Source organism: Semicossyphus pulcher, unplaced genomic scaffold (assembly GCF_022749685.1).
Source record: "Semicossyphus pulcher isolate SPU_LCO1_2020_fin unplaced genomic scaffold, fSemPul1.0.p SCAF_6, whole genome shotgun sequence".
Classification (NCBI taxonomy): Eukaryota; Metazoa; Chordata; class Actinopteri; order Labriformes; family Labridae; genus Semicossyphus; species Semicossyphus pulcher.
Window position 1 is genome coordinate 22,129,617 of NW_027211737.1, and position 21,640 is coordinate 22,151,256.

General features: G+C 43.0%; 1 protein-coding gene across 1 annotated transcript in view; it reads left to right on the forward strand.

Moving 5' to 3' along the window:
* Positions 1-21,640, forward strand: part of LOC138610942 (phosphatidylethanolamine-binding protein 4) — a 59,778-nt gene that overhangs the window by 37,728 nt on the left and 410 nt on the right. The window contains exons 5-6 of the mRNA XM_069683827.1: positions 13,856-13,901; positions 14,445-14,561. Coding sequence (XP_069539928.1) covers positions 13,856-13,901; positions 14,445-14,561 — 163 coding nt within the window. The remainder of the gene's footprint in view (positions 1-13,855; positions 13,902-14,444; positions 14,562-21,640) is intronic.

The window sequence follows — 21,640 nt, forward strand, 5'->3', positions numbered from 1 at the left end:
AGGCGCTTCTTTTAATATGTGCCCCCTTTCTTCACACCCACGACCATTGTGTATAAAATCCTGTTTTTCCTGAAAAGATTTCTAGTCGCAGCCGCAGACAATGTTCCCCCACACAAGCTGTCGTCTTTGTCATACCCCCCTCCCTCCCCTCCACTTCAGTCAGTAAAGCAGGATCTCTGGCAGTCGGCCCTGCGTGCAAATTCATGTGTTTCAGGGTACAGGTGGGGGGCTCGCCGGAGTCTGCCTACCTGTTCCCCTGTAAACTGGTCAATTTGACAGACATGGGCATGGGGGGGGGAGAAAAAGCGGGCTGGAAGGGGGGGAGAGATGGGCGGGTAAATGAACAAATGTCAGGGTTAGTGGGGGGTTGCTGGGGCCGCGGCTGTGGAAAATGCTTCCTCTCAGGGGTGTCTCTTGATAGGGTACGGTGAAGGGGAGTGAGGCATGCTGATAAAAACAACTCACTAACAATTATGCTCACCTAAAATAGCCCTTACTTAAGTATATAGCATGCTTGCCAGTTAATTGTACACAAAAACAAAGACTTCACAAAAGACCTCCTGCAGCCAATGTATTTTCTTGTATTTTGGCACGATAATTAAGTGTGACAGCTATGAATGCAAAGTTGGCAGATATTTGTGGCCTGTCTAACTGTATTCCAAAAGTTATACTAAACTATAACATTAGAAAGTAGATGTCTAAAACCAGGAAGGTATAAATATACTGTCTTCGTTTCAAAGCTTGGTGACAGACGTTTGATTGCCTGTCAATAGATATTTTCGTATTGCTCTGTTTTATGAATATCAGATGATAATTGCTCCTGTTTTTGTGAGTATTTTTGAGTACTTGACAATCGCAAAAAAAATGCATGAGCAGAGTCCATTTATTGCAGATTACAGCCCATTTCTGTTCCTAAAAACAAGCATCCGACTGAATTGGGATTTAATGACAGCGTTCCTAATATTCTCAGAAGATAATTATTTTCATAATGGGAAGCGAAAAGCCGCCATCAATACAATGCATTCAGCAGAAGCCAATATTTTATCCATCCATCCTTGAATAATTTGTGTACGATCGCTGCGTTTCCGTCTGAATTGTTCTTTGGATTTGTTCAACTTGTTCTTATTGATATGCTGTAGGACTAACAACCATAAAATCTACCAGGACCTCTGATCTGTACTATTGACCATTATCATAGCCAAGAGGTTTCTTACAATGTGGTATTTTTATGCTACAGTTTGTGAGAAACCTGTTTACATTCCAGGGTGCTGTATAGTTCACTTCTCTCCGCAGCTCAGTCGGATTCCAAAGCACTGTATAGATTTCTTTCAGCTGATGAAATTAAAAAGACAGCAGTGTGTGTGTGGTGTGCCTTCCAGCAACGCGATTTGCCTGTGAGTTCACGATACGGGTTGAGAGGGGAGTTCCTTTGGGGGGGATTAAATAGCTCCCTCTCTTCCTTCCCTCCTCCCCTGCCCTCCATACTTGCAGAACACAAACAGCTTGCAGGGCTGTGCAGTACTTGTACAACATGTTTGCCACAGTGCTGCTCACAGGTAACAATAAGCCAAGGTCAAAGGTTAAGAGGGATTGTGGAGCCTCGGATTCTTGTGTGTTCCTCTGGCAAACATTGTGCATACAGGCACAGGAAACAGTGCCCATGGTAATGCTAGGAGAAAGAAAGAGTGAGAAACAGAGCGAGCAAGTTGGCTCGGAAGAGAGGGGATATGAAAAAGACCAAGACCAGGGCCAGTTTCACAGAGATATTTTGGACTGGTCTATAAGGTTAGGACAGTCATGGCTTCTTTTTCTTAGACTAGTCTAATACCAGTAGACAGTTGCACGAAAATAAGGTCTGATTTGAAGGTTTAAAAGACAGAGGAGCTGTCCTTTCATTGTAACAGTAGCAATTCCTGGCAACCTGAGTCCTCTTCATAACGAACTCAGAATCTGTGGTTTGTTCATCCTATTTAAAACGACACATATTTATGTGACCTTTTCAAAGGATGTCAAAGAGGAAGTGAAAGGAAAGTCTTTGATTTTGACCGTTTCATGCGCTGGAAAGACTGGAACAGAGAGCAGAAACTCGGGAGAGATTCAAGTCCATCACAAGATACACAAGAAATCTCAACAGGGAAGATGGCTCTTTGGTGAAGAAAAGGGACACTTCTGCTCACAGTGTCTTGAGCTGTTAGGAAACTCCAGCGATCGCCAAAGGGTCGGGAAACTCTGAAAGTTGCAGCCCTTTCCCTTCCTGTTCCACTCACCTGTCTGCAACTTCCTGCCACTCTGTCTTGGAGGAGAAATACTCTTTGGCTAAAAGCACTCTGGAGCTGCAGATTCATCTCTTGCCAGACAACTGTCTGTTCCTCTAACCAAATGTTCCACAAAGTTTAGGGCTCAGACTGTATAACCTGTTGGTTAAGGTATAGTCCTTTTTCAGACAATCGTCTTGCTGGTAACCGTGCAAGATTATCACCAAGAATACATTGCGCTCTATATTCACAAGTATCTCCTGAACTATGGTATTCTTGGCTACACTTGGTAATCAATCTACAATCCTAAATTCTCTTGGGTTACTGCTCCTCTCCTCTCCTTAGGAGTGATTGCACTGTGTTCACCATCAGATCACTATCTCCACAATCATAACCCGTCATTCTACCTTTGTTGTTTCCAAGGAACTTTTTTAACTACCAGGTTACCTCCAGAGTACAATGACCTGGCTGAGGCCTTTGATAAGCCTAAACATACTGTTCTGTCACCACATCGGCCTTCAGACTGTTAGCCCGGCCTATTCTTCTCCGTATCATAGCCAGTGTTTTAAAGATATAATCTTGAAGATTTTCATTTAAATAAATCTCTGTTAAGTCACTATCTATCGCCGAATGAGGTAACACAATGGTGTTTGAGCCTATGGCCCACTGATGAAAGCCTTTGCATTCACATTATGGACTTGGTGTCTGCTGCGACTTTCACAGAAAAAATCACAAGCGGCGCCCAGTTAGCAACGCGTTTTCCATCCCCCAGCAGTGGTTGGTCTGCCAGAGAGGGTAGGCGGAGCTAAGCAGCTGCTTTTCCGGTCTCTGCAAGTGTTGCGAGTAAACAGTAATCTACTATGGCTGAACAAACAAAGAAAAGATCGATGACTACAGATACAACTTCAAAAATAAGTGAAAATCCAAAGAAAAAGAAGTAAATTCGACGCGCAGATGAAGGCAAACAATCTAAAAAGGAAAGCGACCGTCAGCGAGGGAGATCAAGAGTTACAACCGGAGCCAACCGTGGACGTCACACATGCAACACTGTCTGGATATCTGGGAAGTGTGCTCCTGCAATTACTGTTTATCACCATAGGTGCTGCCAAAGAGAACGAAACTGAGCTCTTCAAGATTGTCACTTAAAGCCACAGAGGTTACCATCAAAGCGGCTCTTAAGAATGGTTTCATCCATCCTTCTAATTTGCCTGTTGGAGCTGGCTTTTCTTAAGAGAAAATGACCAGGGGCCGTGACATTTGATTGACGATGCTTGCTTCTTCCTCATTTGATAAAGTCCAAGATGCCACAGCATATAGTCAGCTGGATTTGCACAATGCATGTAACTTTATCAGGATCAGACAAGAAGAGTTTAATAGAAAATGGTTTTAAACATCCTGAGTGGCTATAATGAGTATCTGCTGATGACAAACGCTCCAGCTGTTGCTTCAAGGCTTTGTTAACGATATTCCTGAGGATATGCTTAACAGATTTTTTTGGTAATCTTGAGGAACATGTGCATCACACCAGGATGCTGCTCTGGAGGCTGAAGACGCATCATCGTGCAGTGAAGCTGGAGAAATGGCATCTACCATGTTCTGTTCTGGCATTGTGATAGTGCAGATGTACTGTGCAGCGGGATGGCCCCTTTCCAGAGTAATGTTATTATGTATTATATTAGAGGGAACAGTTTATGTTACAGAGTGTACTTTTTAGCATTTTAAATACATCAGAAAGAAAAGAAAAGTATATGCTAATGCCTTTAAATCAATGTAAAGGTTTATGTGTTGTTTTCTAAATTGTTGCATTGTTCCAGAAATTTGTTGGCGTTTTTTTATCAGAAAAACCCACATACAGTTAATATATTTCACCTAAGATCGTCAACGTACTCAGTTTCGAGGACCTGGTGAATGTGGATGTCTATCTGAACTGTTGGTTAGATTTAAGCCATAGTGAAAATCTGTCTTTGTGACACCAGATCCCTTCCTCCGTCAGGCTCTTTGAATGGAAGGAGATTATCCTTTTAATCTCTTAATCATGCACACTGTACACATAGTTGGTGCCGTGCCTAAAACCTCTGTCCTGAGCAGATGTATCATTGCCACATTTTACGATGATCCCCTCTAACCCACCGACTAATTCAGGTTAGAGCTGACACCGTTACATGCGTTCCTCTCCTGCTGTCAGTATATTATACCCTCGGTGCCCCGTTAAAATGAAACCCAGACCAATGGTGCATAAAATGGATTGTGGAAATATGTAGATTTTAAAATACGGCTTTTTAAAAACCCTCATTCTCGCAAATGTATTCATAATAAAGGCTGATGTTTCATAACATCAGGTTACTGTACATTTTACACAGTATATGTTCCCCAAAAGTAGGAATTAATAATGAAGATGCTTTTTGGCCTGAAATTGCTATTTGAACAATTATGTACTTAGTTTCTTCCAACAAATGCATTCCACATTATTGTTTTGCCTCATAGCAAAGCACCCAAAAGACTAAAACCTTTCATTTCAGCAAAGGCCGCTATTGGTCACCGTCAATAAAAGCATAAAAGCATTTATTTCCCACGTTTGTCAAATTAACAGCATACTCCATCTCCCATAGGACTTGTAAGGTTCATTAACCTTTCTGTGAAGTGGGACAGGTTTCCAGCAGTTACCATAACCTCTGTCTCGCTCCTGCCTCAATTATAATAGAAGAATTAAACATCCAGTGATTCAAAACAGTAATGCTGCCTCTTAAATCCCTTTGTACCGGCTCTCGGTTGTTAATGACTAAAGACACTGAATGAACTGTAGAGTTATCAACAGATATAACTGTGGACAAAAGCATATCAAATGGCTTCTCTTAACAGCGGGGAAAACTGACTGTACATGTGCACTCTTTGTTTAACTGTTCTAAAATCACCGTTCACTTTTTAAATGGTAGCTTTCCTTTCTTTTCTTTAAATTACATTATATTGGATTAATGGTACATAAAACAGTTTGCAAAATTTGGAAATAATGCAACATATACTTCTACTTTACGTCTGTTTATTATGGTGTTAATCATGGCAATTTTAAGGTTGCACCACCAAAATGTTCCTACCGTCCCTCCAAAGTCAAAAGAATTGGCTGACCTTGAACTAATTAAGCGGTCAATTACACGCCTGTTGATCTCTCTTAATTTCTTAATAATTAGATTAATTGTGTGGGCAAAGAGTTCGTTTTCTTGTCCACCTACTCCTCCTCCTCCTTCATCCTACACCTCTATTCTTACTTCTTTTCCTCCTCCACCTCTACGCCAAAAAGCCCACAGCGTTTCGATGCTCATTTATTTTGTGTCACTGCTCACACCTCAGAAACTATTTCAAATCTTTACCATTGACTGTTTTAATAAGCTCCATCTTCCGCTTCCTCTCCCGCCCTCTTACATACTCCCCATCACTTCATATATTAATCAAAATCCAGCATGTGCCTTGATGTGTTTGTATCAGCTTCCTATTTCAGTGGATTTATGGTCTTACTGCCGGAAACCACGGTAACAATGGAGCACTGAGGCCTCGCGCTTGTGTGCTTGCCTGCCTTCTGATGCTACTTGTAGGCAAGCTCCGGCTGGGATTTTCCAGTGCCACCCCCGTCAGTGGGAAGCCCTATATGGGGACATGTCAGCGCCTTGTTTGCTTGTTGTGCTGATGAAGCTGGGGGTGGGGCGAGTGGGCAGCCTTGTTCAGGTTCCAGGATTCCCTTCAAAAATGAGTCAGCCAGCCCCCACTCAAACCGACTGTTACCTTGGGAACTCAGGCTTGGGCTTCCCTCAACAGTAGTTAAGTACAGACTCATCAGCACCCATACTCGCTAACACACACACAGGAGCTGATCGAGCTTGGAAGCAGCACCCGGGATGGATGAAATTATCTTATTAAACTGCTCTCACTTCGGCCTTTACTCTGCCCTGTTAGGCCCAATCTGCTCCTTTAGAATAAGATGACCAACCCAGCACGGCTCGCTTTGTTAAATTTGTAATGTATGCAAATTACACTGAATAGATGAGTGTAATAATGAGTTTGGGTGTCTAGTTTCTTAAGCCAGTGGTTTGAGTAATGGTATGCGTCCCTGCTAATGAGCCCAACCAGTGTAGTGAAGGTTTGGTACATCACAATGTGTCAGTGATGGCTGGAGTTCACTTAATAACTGGACTGTTTATGTTTCCAACTCAGTTCATTACCAAAGCCAAATGAGTTTCTTTGCTAAAGCCATTAGTCGAGCACGCTATTGGTAAGTGGGTTAATTTGTTGATGCACTGAAGCAGATCAAGGGTGACTCCCCCACTCGCTTCCACCCTGTCCTGCCGAGGCCGGTCCATCCCGTTCAGCTCATCATCGGTGGGTTGCTTTACCATCAGCCCATTTGACGCACACAGGGTCGTTAAGAGACTTGGGGGAGAAAAATATTGTATGTTATAATTAAAAAATGGGGAAAATTAGCCGTTTATTTTGATTGTTGCATGAAAAAATATTAGAAAATTGGAATTTGTTAACGTGTGAAAGTAAAGGCTACATCACTTCCCGTACTATGGAAGCTATAAGATAAAACATACCTTGCACATGCTATAAAAACCATACGATACCATACGATATAACATACCAGCTGCTCAACCGAGAACTAAAGGTTGCCTGCTACTAAGTAAAGGCTGGCACTCCTCCCAGATTATGCAGCAACTGGTTGTGCCAAGGTCTGTTTTTGTGCCATCTTGGTCTATCTGAGAAGAAGATCCTGACCTGCTGAGGCCACCCGGCAGCTTTTGAAGAACGCTGCAGAACTTTTCAGTCCAGGAATCTGTCGTAGCTTGAGTTTGAAGCAAAGGTGACGCCATCTGTTAGCTGAGCTCCAACGCCATTCTTCAGCATCTGGCACACTTACTTTGCCTCAGTTATAGAGCTATACATATGGGTTTGATGCCCCTTCCTCACTGAATCCCACAAAGTTGAACTGTTAGTCAGACTACTTGTAACTTCCACAGAGACCCCTGTAGACTGAAAACTCATTGACCGCCACAGGAAAAAATTGGTGGTATGCTACACAAGGGGGCTCCTTATAAATGTGGTCCCAAGCCCCCACTGGTAGGAAGCTGGCTCATCCTGATGGCCATGGCCTTTCTATACCACCCCCAATGTGTTTGCTCAACTGTACAATGTCGAGGGGATCCTTCTCCAGAATGACAGTTACTGTCAAACCTGACAGATGTTGAGATGCTCTTTTGAGATCGTTTAAGGGTCACCTAACAAAGATGGACCAAAGCTTGGAGAGTCCATGGTTCTGCTTAAAGGACTAAGTTTGTTGTGTCCGGGCCTGAATGTGTTAAAGGATGGGACTTGGGAGAGGAGGAATCATCTGCAGGTTAAAGAAGCCTTACCGAGGAGCAGGGGACCCTGAGTACCTCTGATGTGGCTAATTGGTAACAAGAAATACTAAGTTTGCGTGGCTCAGTTCTTTGCCTGATTCTTGGCTTTTTCTGGCCACCAAATCCCGGGCAAACAATGTATGCTTTCGGCCTCTATTAAAGGTCAGCATTAACTCTGTTGTGCAGTTTTAGAAGCAGTTGCATCTTGCATAACGCTCCGGTTGGATGACCATGTAAAGCTTAAGGAAGGATGGGTGAAGGCTGAGTGTCTTATATGTGTGGATCGTTGCGTAGTATGCTGAACTCACAGTCAAGAGATTTCACTGCTCTCTTTTCAATCAAGAATCATGTCACCCTGTCATTTAACATCCAGAAGTTCCAATCATTCATTTTCCAACTTCCTGGACAGGACTTAATCCTCTAGTCTAGCAGCAGTGTGCTTCCTTATTCCTCTTTGCAGAGAAAAAACTGTGTTTAACCTGTAAACGGTGAGGTTCCTTGTGAGACACAGACTTTTAATTCACAATAACCCTGCAAATGAATGGGCTGATTACTGAGGCGAAGATGAGGAGGCAGTCATAAGCACTTGGCTTGAGTGGAATAGGCGAGGGGGGGGGGAGGGGTGGCTGTGGCGGTACAAGTCCAGCCTCAGAAATAGAGCTGTGAACACCATCTGTCATGCTCTCTCTCCCCGTCTGTTAGCCTGACTGCAAGTAAAAGGGAGAATGATGCTCTCAGAACTGCATTAGAAGGACGTGGGTGCTGATTGTCGTAGGTGTGGGTTTACAGGGTGTGCAGCGGAGGGGGAGGGAAGCGGTGGATATACAAGGAGGTGCATGAGTAACCGACAAAGGGAAGCACTCACCCACACAGAGAAAGAGAAGGGTTCTTGGGCAAGTGGGTATTCCTGGTGAAACCGCACCCCTGCACCCACCCACCACCTCCTCGCGGACTCCTACCTATTGGCTCTTTCCGAGGATTCCTAGCGGAAGTTATGTAGACACATTATACAAACACACTGCTCATCTCCTCCTCTAAGGCCTGGAGGAGTTAACAGTTCGTGTACAGTGAGGCAGCTTACCTTGGGGATACCTGTAGTGCCTGTTTTAGTTAGCCCACTTATAGACCCACAGGAAGTGCCTCCCAGCAGTGATCCTTTTTAAGAATTTCATGATGGATAATAACGCCTTTGATTATGATAAACGAGTTGCTGTGGATGAGCCCCATGTGTGTTTCATGTGGAACAGAGAGCCAGGGTTGTTGCGCTGAATATTGCTGGTTGGAGTGTCAGGCTATTACGTGACCCACAGAAAAAGCTCTGCTGCAGTGCTTTTTCCAGATTTTCAGAATTATTCATCGCTCATAACGTGTAGGTTGTTCGGGATCCTTTTTGCTTTTGACTGAGTCAGAGTGTGAAATAGAGTCAGTAAAACATGAAGGCAAGCTGGGCCACGATGAACAACAGAAAGAGGCAGGATGAAGTGTACATAACATCACAGCTGGACTACTTTTAAAGAGGTTACTAGCTCCTACATTTTTATCCAAGCATATTAGGTAACCTTCAGTGACAACACTTTAACATTTAGGTGAAAGGAATGGAGGACGTATTTAATCAAATCTCCCAGTGGTAAATTTCAGACTTATATCCACAATTGTAAACAGGCAGATCAGAGGTCAGCTACACACCAGCTTGTAGAGACTCTGTCTTTTTCATGGGCCACTTACCCAGGCGCTTGTTTCCTGCTGCAGAGTCGTGAACTCAGGCCCTCCATCTGAAAGGTGGTGTCCCTTCTCACAACACCCCCTGCTGCCACGAATGCATCAGTAGGCGTCTGGACGATCTTCAGCAATGTCGACACAGTTCAAAAGATATTAAGCTGATTGAAGATCTACAACTGTGGGGACATTATCTAACTCTTTATTAGTTTGAACTTCAGTCAATCAACAATAAATCAGCCAGATTTATCAATAACATTCTTTCGATTCACTCTTTGCTCATGAATTAATGACTGAGTCAAAGCTTTAGACCGAACCTCAGCTCACTCAGGTGTCTTTCGCTCCTGTTAAATTCTCACCGGTTCCTCGTCTTTATGTAAAAACGAATGCTCTCCTCCTGAAAGATTGACACACTCCTCTGCTTTAGAGTATTTTAATATTTCTGTTTTGTATGTTAAGTAACAAACAGCCATTTTGACGCTTTCAGTTTTTATCTTTGTCAGTTTCTGCCTCTCCCACACTCAGTGTGTGATTCACTATCACAGCTACAAGCATGGGTATTCCCCTTGTATGAGGATGCAAGCCACAGTCACATATTGTTTGACTTAATAACTTAGAATAACTCTCTCTCTCTAACATTGATTCAAGTGCTGTCTTGTGTTTAACAAATCTCATTGTTGTTATGATGGATGATTATAAGTTTGATGATTGTGAGTGTTTAAAGTTCTGTCGCAGGAATTATGCACAATCAATGTTCTGTGCTGTCTTATTGACAGTCCTTTCATGATGCTCAAATTGACAGTGAAGTATTGTTGCCATTGCGACAGGGAGCTGCTCACTGGCTTCATTATTGAAAAACACTTTATAACTTGATTCAGTTAAAATCTATAAACCAGATCGCTGTGACATCACGCTAACAACAACAGGCACTGCCAGGCTGGCAACACAGACTTACATAGGAGATAAGGTAAAATGTATTTGTTTGTGTCAGTAAACCTGTGGACTGATGTATAATGTAAGTACACTGTAGTATCTTATGATGGCGTATTCATTATAAAAAAGTAACAAGAAACTAAAGCCCCTTTCCCACTGGTCAAAAAACCCACTAACACTTGGCTTTTTTGCTTACTGGGAAAGGTTACAATCTGCATTCAGACCAGGGTCAAATGACTCTGCAGTAGACCCAGGGAATTATCACCTCGGCAATGACGGGAACACAAAACCCGGGTTGACGCACTAATTTCCGCCCCCTTTCCTGGCGCAGTCCTGCCGCCCACCTCCGTCCGATCAGCGCTCGAACATCATTGCAAATTTGTCGGCGCCGAGTTTGATAAATAGCCTGAATGCGTAATAGATAGAGAACACCGTAACATCTTCACTGGCCTCCATGCTTCTTACCAAAGAGTATAATGTCTTTGTGCGTACTAATGTTTACTAACCCTGTCTCCTTGTGACGTCAGACGGTGACGCAGCATCATTAGCGGGTCTTCTCAGGTCTAAAAAACCTGCGTCAGCGCGGTAATTTTGGTGGGAAAGGGGTACAACACACTTCACAAACATGCATGCAAACATATATTACACAGTCTATTTGACACTTTTTCATAATTTGTCTGGATCACATTCTTCTGCTGGGATGTGTCTATTGCACCAGGCATGATATCTAAATGAAGATTGTTATCCTCAGTGTGTAAAGTGTAAAATGTTCTCTCTTTTATGGCGGCGCTCAAAAGTGTCTGGGGTGTGGAGTATCTTCGCTTTTGGCTTTTCAGACCCTGAGCTCAAACCTTCATCCTCGCTGAGAGTATCATTGATCCAAGATTAACTTCATCAATGCGCCATGATTCTGCCTAACAAAGCTGTGGTGGATTTATTATATGAAAAACTTCCTTTGGTGTGAGCTGTCATAACGACAGTCTGCTGAGGTCGAAACAACTTTAAAAACAGGCCTGTGTACGTGGTTGTTCACCAGCTCATGGGTGAGCCTAACAGACACTGTGGGAGTCTTGTAATCATTTAATAGCCCTAATTTATTTTGGGACATTATCATCCCCAGATTTTGCATGGGTGGGGTTTACAAAAAAATCATTCAACGGGGTCAAAAGACATTAGGTAATGTAATTCAATAACATAACATATGAATCATGGGGAGTCATCATTTAAATTCGAGGTACTTCCACATGTTATTATATTTATTCCACAAATTTGGCAAAATTTAAGCATAAAATGAATTTAAAACTTTGCATGTGTGTTTAAAGTTGTCGCATATACTGCAAGAATACATTTATATCCATAGTAAACTTTTGCTTTAAGCTGAACCTTTTTTAGAAAACACAATTAACACAGCAAGCGGCTGTCAGTCATTTAACGGTCACAACTTATCACGCTCTGTGCCCCACCCACACACAGCAGGATCCCCGAGGGAGGCCGCCCACCACGTGAGAAGGTCCTGTAGATTAGTGTGAGGGGGTCCGTCACTCCCCAGTGAACAGGAGAGCACGAGTCAGCCACCTCAGCACTGCCCTGCCCTGTCACAACTGCTGTGCTACAAGCGTGACAATAGATAAACCACTTGATTATTTTTAAGACTTTGATACCTTGTGAATTTTAATATGTTGTTTGATGTGAGTTCTTCATGTGATTGACTTGTCTTTTGTTGTTTGGCTGAATTTCAATATAAAATACATTTGCTGTTGTTTTTACTCTATGTATTATAATGAAATTAAAAGGGCAGGGGGTGCCGTGCAGAGCGAGCGAGAGCCGAGCATTAAGATGTGGGAAAATGTTGCACGCTCAAATGTTGACTACCTGTTGCTATGGCAATGGGTTTGGATCCTGCAGGCTGCAGGACTCTTGCTATTTCTAAATAAAGCTTTTTTTCTCACTGATCAGCCGATGAAGATCTGCACAGTTGAAACTAATCTTCAGGATTTTTACCAGTCTGTGTAAACACTGGGGCTCTGCTCGCTCACACTTAAACAGCAGGTACAGCTTTAAAGATGAGACGATGCTCTGATACTGCTGCTGCGGCTACATGTTCTTACTGAAAGAGTCAAATATAAATAATTAATATTTGTAAATGAATCATTACAAAGTGTATCTCAGTCATTCTGGCATACACACGATGTGCTCATGACTATAGAGTTGTAAATTTTCAGTTGGCATCACGTACCATGGCTGCATTTCATCTGCTGCCAGGTGAAGAATTACACTGTAATCGATCAGGTTTCATAGTCCTCTGCTCCACATATCAAAGACAATCTTCCCTAAAACTTGTCAAGAATATAAGCCAAACATTTATACAGATTTTTTTTTTATTGTGGAGTCAGATAATCTTTCCAGCAGTAAAACACTCTTCTTTTAGAAAAGATCATAATCGCTTAAAATGTGTTTTCACTGTTCCCAAGATATCTTAAAAAAACAAACTTACAAAATAGCATTGTACAGTATGTTCTGAGTCGACGTCCCCGAAGAGAGATTAAGCTTAATGTTTCTATACTACTGGAAAATAGATTCTGTTGAATTCTGTTACGAAGCACACTGAAGTGTTTCCTGAAGGATCAAAAGGAGATGAGTAAAAGAGCCTCTTCTCCTGCCTGTCTTTGTCCTTACATGCTGTCTAGTACCACAGTACCTTTGTCACCCTGCGGGGGGAGCCTGTGTGTGCAGAAAAGGAGGACAGAAATAGGTGGCAGGACCTGATATTTGATGCCTGCGATGGGGACTTCCATGCTTACCTCAAGTGGGTTTTGGGCCATTTCTCAGACAACATATTTAGTCGTTCTCCTCCCACTCGAGGATGCAGCCGAGTGTATTAAACAAACATTACTGTGTGAGGTGCCTGGCTGTGTGCTTCCTGGGGCTGGGGGAGTCTAACCTGACAAATATACAGCAGAAAACGCTTATGAAAAAATATTCCCGCCTCACATGAGGTTACATGATATCTGTCTCTAGGCAACAGGTAGTTAATATACAATTAATAATATGGGAAATTGCTACCTGGGAATCCACTCATTTGCTCAGGAACTGTCTTTTGTGTGAGAAATGTCTTCAGATATTAATATAACAGATCTTTTATGTGTTTAATCCTGACATATTTTAATCACCAATTTTGAGGTTAACCTGTAGTGGAGCTTCTGGTGAGGTTATATGTTTTGAATTCAAAGCGACAAATGATTATCTTTTCCTAATCATCATCTAAGTTTCTGTCTTTTTGTATCCTAATCATCAACTGGTTCTGACTGTGTAAAAAATGGCTCGGGAATTCAATTGTATTTCCAGCCTCTCTTTAGTACATTGGGTTCTAATTCGAGGACGGACAACAGAGCTAAACGAGCCCATAATATTTCTCTGTTGGAGCACGCATCTAATGGTAGAGGCATTGTGTTTTGTTGTAGACGAGCAATGTGGTGGCCCACTGTGCTGTCTTCCTTTCAGATTGTTAAACTCACCCAACTATCCTTTATTAATCTGCCTGTCTGATTCTGTGTCTGTTATCAGGGCGCTACACTCAGGAATGGAAACATGCAAGGGACGACCCTCACAGGTAAGCAGTTCATTTTGTAACCTTGGTTTACTTTAATTACTGAGCTGTACAATGTACTGTGGTGAATTGTTTATTTTTATTGGGAGAAATCCACTAATATTTTTGAATTGCATCAATTTGACTTGACCTAAACTTATGATTGTTTATGTGTAAGATGCTCCCTTAAGAACCTCCTGCCTACAGGACATCTTGGTTTCGGCCTGTCATTGTTTAGCAGCACACATCTCTGAATGTATCCGATATAACAAGTGCAACAGTGGAGTTAAGAGTCAGATGTGGACCCCAAAAGAATGGATATTATTGTCTTGCAGTGTTTGTGTTGTAATAAGCCCGCTTATGACCGATAACCCAAAGTGACCTAAGAACGCTCAGATTTCAAGGTTACAGCTTTATGGATCTAAAACAAACACTGGTTTGTTGTGAACATTCATTCAGATGAGGATGGATGAATAAAAGAATTGGCATATCCACATTTTTTTCTACTAATACATTTATTCATCAATCTCAGCCCTCTTCATCCTAATTCTTTCTTTTCCCCTGCAGACTATCGTTCTCCATCCCCGCCGCAGAAGTCTGGTTTTCACCGCTACCAGTTTATGTTGTTTGTGCAGCCTCCAGGCACACCAGTGTCCCTCACCGAGCAGGAGATGTCATCCCGCGGTAATGACTCAACTCACCAGCACCTTCAGTTCACAGCACTGTTGACCACTGCAGCGTCATCTGTCATAAACCAACACGAGCGGTTGAATCAGCAGCAGAAAGATTAATACGAATCATTAAAAGTCGAGGCCGAAACATTTCCGACAAAGTTACACACATTATGTGTCTTTTGTTTGTTTGACTTTAACAGACAACGGCAGGTATTTTCAAGCATTAGCGAAGAGGTGTTTCTATTTTCTGACTTAAAGTAGGAAGTTGTGTCATCGTAGACCCAAGATTGATTTAAGTATTGCCTCATTTGTATGAGTGGGCTTAATCCTTTATTTAGAGTGACATGTTTCCATATTAGGTTAAAACAAATGTATCTGTGACACTGCTGAAGCTGCTATTATTAGTGATTTGATTTGTTATGTAATGTCTCAAGAAAACACTCCAGGAAGACGCCATCTAGGTTTCTGGTCTGTCGGTGTGTTTTGTCAGTAATGCACAAACAGTTATGAGTATTTTGAATATTTAACCTAAGCATTAAGATTTGCTTCAGACAGATACTTTTCTCTCAGTGTTTCAAGTTAACAAGGGAGATGTTAATGAGGTTAGTGAGTGAGTCTGCTGCAGTGTTAATGCCTGCGGGGTCAAGACGAGTAGTGCTGGCTCCCACGCACACCTGCACGTGTCTGTCTGACCACGTCTTGTTAACCTCAGCCAGACCTGAAATCTATGTCAACTATGTCAGCACACACGAACAGCGTATATTTACTTCTTACTCAGGTAGAAGTACTGTTTCTTGACTGAGTAAAGTAAAGTAAAAAGTAGCTCACTTAAAGGTACTTAAAGTAAAAGTTACATTTCGTGCAAATGAGATCAAATGAAACTTTGTAATAACTTTGTTATTTTCCAACCTGGGCCCTGTGTTTACATGTTTTGGTGTCAAAATAACGACAGATGGACCTTTTGTTTAAGAGTGCGATCGTTTGTTTAACCAGAAACAGCACTTATACAGCTCTCTTCATAGCCACCAGACTCCATTGACAAAAACAGTAATTTTACCTCCCAGAACAAGGGAGCTGCTGATGGTCTACCGCTGCCTCGCTCGGTTAGTTTGTTTGTGTTATTGTGTGGTGTTTTAAAGGGTTAGTTCGAACTAACGCGTTGTGACGTGTAACGAGGCAGAGGTAGACCGGCAAGTCCCGTGTTCTGGGGAGGTATAATTACTGTTTTGTTAATGGAGTCTGGTTGGTTGGAAGAAAGCGGCTGTTTCTGGTTTAACAAAACATTTCCTTCAGTCTGTGTCAAAGGTGGCGTTTCCTCTGAACTCTCCTCTGTCTCATTCAAGGTTCACTAACGTTATGTGTCGGGCTCGGGTAGTTGCAGACCAGCTCTCCTTCTTCGCTTCAGACTCAGTGAAATCACCCGGCACCGCTGTTTTGACACGATGCATGACACTTTAATCTGATTGGGCTGTTTTTGATGCGATGCATTTGATTGGCGTCTGGTCCAAGTCAGTTTTTCTTTCTAGGTGGCAATATCCATAAATACATATTTGAATGAGTAACAGATGGATGTACAAATGTAGTGAATTACTTCACTTATTTTAAAACATACTTAAGTAAAAGTAAAATTGCTCAAAAAAGTAAAAGTACACGAAAAAGCTACTCAGTTACAGCAACGTGAGTACTTGTAATTAGTTACTTCCACCTCTAGTAATAACCTTGATGTATATGGATTTTATTATCAGATTATTTTCGTGGTTAGTTTCCGAGTCGTGTTTGAGTTGCAGGAAGCAGAGTTTTGTTTGTTTTCCAGCTTTTCTGACTTTTCCTCCCCCGTGACGGAAAGTCTCTTGAAGCTGGGTAACTTCACTTGGATGTACAGTGCAGCCCCTCGCAGGAGGGCGTGCCCGTCTGTCTGCTCTACTCGGGTCACAGCCGGTGATTTCAGGGGAGATTGGGGCGGTTTGAGACTTCAAGCACTGCGGCCGTGAACAAGCGGAGCTGCCAGTCTCTGCTGTTTGAAGTTTTGACAGCTATGTCAGCAAACAATCGAGGCACATTAGGCTGAGGTCTGTTTGATGTTGAGACCTCTGGAAAAGAGATGTATTTTGGGGTATTTTACATATCCAAACTCACTTTTGGGGAGATTAACTCTTATCCCGTTGTTGTTGTATTTACTTTGTCAGAACTGGTTAAGCTGAGGAAAATAATGGCATGAATAAAAGCCACTGTTTAGAATATTTTAATATATTTTTGCACCGAACAATAAAGTGGAGCGTGCTCATTTTGTGCTACCGATACAGTTGTTGCCCCCACATTATGAACTGAGTGGATCCACCCATCCTTAATCTGCTGGATGAGTTTAACTCCTGCTGTTGTACTTCCTCTCCTCTGCTCTAAGCTGCTCTCTATTGAAGGGAAATTAAATTAAGATATTCACTCTGGGATAATCAAATGTTTTATTTGATGGGTCAATTCTGAGGAGGATAACTGCCCTTGTAAAGAAGGTAATGGAAATAGACTGTGAGTCATATTAAGAATGTAAGCCTACTCATGGGTTATGAATAGAAAAATATTCACTTTTATGATTAATTCTGGTTTGGTTGACTTCATCGCTGTACCTGTTGTGTTATTTCTGGCCTCCTCCTGGCCGTGATGAGCCCGGTGCTCCCGCTCTGACAAGAGGAACGGAGGGAATCCCATGTCTCCCCACCTCCTCCGTTAAGTATGTTCAGTTATTAGCGTCTGTCCTCCCGCCATGTGGTATGACACAGAGAGCATTTTTCATAGCCCATGACATTAATTGATGTGATTTGCAAAGGGAGAGCATTTAGTCGTGGGTGGGAGACTCCTAATGATCGTTTTCCACTTCCAGTCGCGCAGTCATTGACTCAATTTTATCGCAAATTTGTCGTCTTTTTTTTTCTTTCATCTCGGACCATCACTTGAAGGGAGTGAACAATGAGAGGTGGGGCAGGGCTGTGGTGAGGGGTCCGTGGGAGTCTGCCGTGCCTCCTGTGTTAAGGGTATGAATGTGGGTCAGTGAACTGATGGAGGCAGCTGCTTTGTTACACAAGGAACTACAGGGGGGCTGCGCTCTTGGCACCGGGCACAGGGGCGTGATCGTGGGGGAATCCCCTTCGCTCTGGCTCAGGAAGGCTGTCCCTGACTGAAGGCTGCCCCGATGCCAGGGTGAGGGGCAGGCGGGGGCACACAGGCCCTCGTGATACTTGTTAGCCACTTGGCAAGCCGTCAATATGTCCTGCTACTGTTTAGTGCCGCCGAGTCAGTTTGTCAAGGGAAACAGTGTTACAAAGCCGGCGAGGGAAACGATGAGGCCTTGAGAGAGGCTAACCAGTGTTGTTTCAGCCTCCACAGTAGTTTACACATTCGCTGCGAATCAAGAGGAATCGATCAGAAACAAAAGATAAACAGATGTATTTAAAAATGAAGGCAGACAATTAAAGAAGTTAATCTTTAAAAAAGATCACTTCTCATCATTGTTGCTGTATTTTTCAGTAGTAAATGTCAGTGGAGAGGATGTACGTGCCTCTCATGTTGTGTGAATGAACAGATCACAGTGGAGTTAGCTGCTGGATGCTGCACGTTGCTCATCTTGCCTCCGAGAGCCCCTACTGCCAGCTCAGCACACTCCACAGTAATTGAAGCCATTTGCAATGTTGCAGTGTGGTAATGGGCAGATCCATGTCTACCACCCACCCACAGCCTCTACCATTAATCAGAGCTGCGTGGAGTCAAGAGAGCCAGGATTTGGTTGCTACAGCAGGCCTGTGCTTCAGCCAGGAGTCGGCTGCCTTAAAGGAACACTTTGACGTGTTACATTTTGGCTGGTTGTGCTTTTTTTGTTGTTGTTGTTGTCTTAAAGGCTGCTTGTGAGGTTTGAGGAAAAAGTTTCTCAATTTTTCCTCAACTTCCCTCCTCTAGAGAGTTTCAGAGCACTGTAAGAATCCACTGCTGAAAACAATAATCAAAGCAGAGCTGAAAGAGTTAATCAATTAGTTGGACCAAAGGAAAATAATTTTGATACCAAATATTCCCTATCCCAACATTTTCAAACCCTCGTTCTTTGGGGCTGTTGGATGGATGAAATACGATGACGCCACATTAAACTTGAGATTTAAAGACCAAAAGGTAACAAATGCCAACAAATGACGTTGTCAGGAAAATGATATCTGATTAATTAAGAATGATATTTACTTAACTGCAACAAGAGTTGACTAACCTATTAATTGAAAGGCAAAACATAATCTTCAACTATTATGATAATTGATTACTGAATCGCTTGGGTCTTATATCAAGAAAAATAGTACTTAAAGTTATAATCTTGAAGATCTCAGTTTGGTTCTCTTTTGCAGCACCTATGGTGATAAACGGTCATTGTGGGAGCACACTTCCCAGACATCCAGACAGTGTCGTGTTTGTGACGTCCACGGTTGGCTCTGGTTGTAACTCTTGATTTTCCTGGCTGACGGTCGCTTTCCTTTTCAGACTGTTTGCCTTCATCTGAGCGTCAAATTTGTTTCTTTTTCTTTGGATTTTCACTTATTGTTGAAGTTGTATCTGTAGTCATCCATCTTTTCTTTGTTTGTTCAGCCATAGTAGATTACTGTTTACTCGCAACACTTGAAGAGAGCGGAAAAGCAGCCGCTTAGCTCCGCCTACCCTCTCTGGCAGACCAACCACTTCTGAGTGCTGGAAAACGTGTCAATGACTGGGCTCCGCTTGTGGGGTTTTTTCGCGAAAGTCACACCAGACGCCCAGTCTGAAATAATACAATATACTGCAAATGCAAAGTCTTCCATCAGTGGGCCATAGGCTCAATCACCATTGTGTTACCTCATTCGGCGATTGATAGTGACTAAACAGAAATGTATTTAAGTAAGAATTACTTTAAAGAACAAACATTGTTCCTGCCTCTGACAGGTGAAAAATATAAACCACATAACACTTTACATGTGACATTTCTCTAGGAGATTGAATATGGAGTTCCAGGCAGGCATCTTATAACAATGCATGGTGCTACATTAACAGCAGCCTGGCAGCTGAGATATGAAACCAAACGTGTGACACCCTTCCTCGACCCTGGCCCCTCCACAGCATCATCCTCCCTCTGATCGCACCTCTGACGTCCACAAAGAACTCCCCCCTCATGATACAAGGATGGCCTTATTATGACTATGAACATGTTGTGATGAAGCTCTCGTACCTGATATGACTCCTCTTACTCTGCTGCGATGAACAGCATCACTTGGTTTCGAGTATTTTTGAGAGACTATAAGAGGTTTAACAGGGACACCGCCCACACCACTAAATGTAGCAAGCTCTGTGTCACCTCACAGCAGTCCTGATCTTCCTGCCATACCCAGACGGAGCAGCAAGGTGGAAACAAAAGGGGAGGCAGGAAGACTTTAACATCGCCCTCAGGTCCCACACTATCTGTCCTTTCCATGAGCAGGCAGATGGGAGAGGTGGAAACACGTCTCCGCACTACAAACAGACACCAGCCTATTTTAAGGTCACTTGTAAGTCGAGGCATTCGCAGGGTAGCAGCCAGCGTGATACCACCAGATATTGTGAATTTGCCACATTTTGGATTGCGCCCAAAGATTGCACAGCTTTAGACAGGATTATGTGTGTAAAGCCTTACAAGCAGCGCCTGATTTTGACTCTCGGAGATCGTTACAATAAAATGATCTTCACTGTGACAGTCTCCGTTGGAGGAAATGTTGCCTTTCGATACTGCGAGGCTTCCTCTCGCTGTGAAAAGGTAAAGAGGAAGTTTGACTGTTATTAGAGTCGGATCTGCCACATGACTCGTGGATGATATCCCTATATTCTGAGTAAAGTTTGTTGTCACCCAGCCGTCTCACCCCTCAGCTTTCTAGGGGAGTTTGAGGCTCTGCAGAGGCGGTGCATTATCTCCCATTGAAGCACAGGCCAGCGGGGCCACAGGGTTCATGCCCTACAATACGGACAGGTCACTTGACTCCATTGCCCTCACTTGATTATTGGAGCCCTTTCTGGAGGCAATCCTCATTCACAGAGAGGCCAGATTCAGGTACTCATCTGCTCATCTTCCAGTTATTATTCATCATCTTCCCCAGCTGAGCTCAGAATCTGACCTGACCTGCCGGACACTCGAGATGTCAGGCTTAACATGCGGGGAGGACAAGGTGCGGTGTGTGAGACCAGAAATAGACGAGTAATAATTTGGTGGTGCTGTCATTTTATGTTCAAACTGATACACTGTACATTCTGTGAAAAAGCCAGAAAAATCAGAGCTTTAAACGACAAAATTTGTTGAAAATGTAAATAAATCCGTCTGAGTTGAGTGCACTTGATGTGCGTGGCAGTGGCAGAGTGTTTTTCTCCTTCCCGATGCTGTAAGATACAAAACGTTGCTCCCTGATGGCGAAAACAGCCACAGCACAGGCCTGTAAAGCAGCTGCAGCGAGAGGTGAAAAGCAGTAATGCTTCTATCCAGGCAGAGTCAGACTCAAATCCTAACTGCAAGACCATCCTCTCTTTGGATTTGGAGCGTTTCAATAGTTGGCTTTCTCTACAAAAGATTAACTTTCTTTCTCTAGAGCATCTGTTAATGTAATTCCTGCACATACGGAAATACCAGAATGTCAGCCATTCCCTGGATTACGCCGCTCGGCGTTGTCTTATGTACACCCAAACATACACACAGTCCCTCAAGAATCTGTTGAAGTTTGAGAGCTTAAAGCACGCAGGGTTTTGTTGCCTTGGAAAGATAATTGTGAATTTGTCTTTTTTTTTTTTTTTAGTTAAGGGAGGGGAAGCTGCAGGGAATCAGTGGTTGTCAAAATGTAAGAAGTGATATTGTCATACCAGCCGGATGGCCGTCTGGTGTTTGTTTAAAAGGGGAGGGAAGAAAAAAAAAAAACAGTCCAGGCGATTGAATCATTTCTTCTTGCCAATACGTCCTTGCGTTCCCACCTCCATCATTACAGCAACATGTTTTATTTTCAGCAGTGCTGTTCTCAGTGACTCACATCCCAGAGCCATGTGCTGCTCAGTTAGGCCTCAGATCCCTTAAACAGG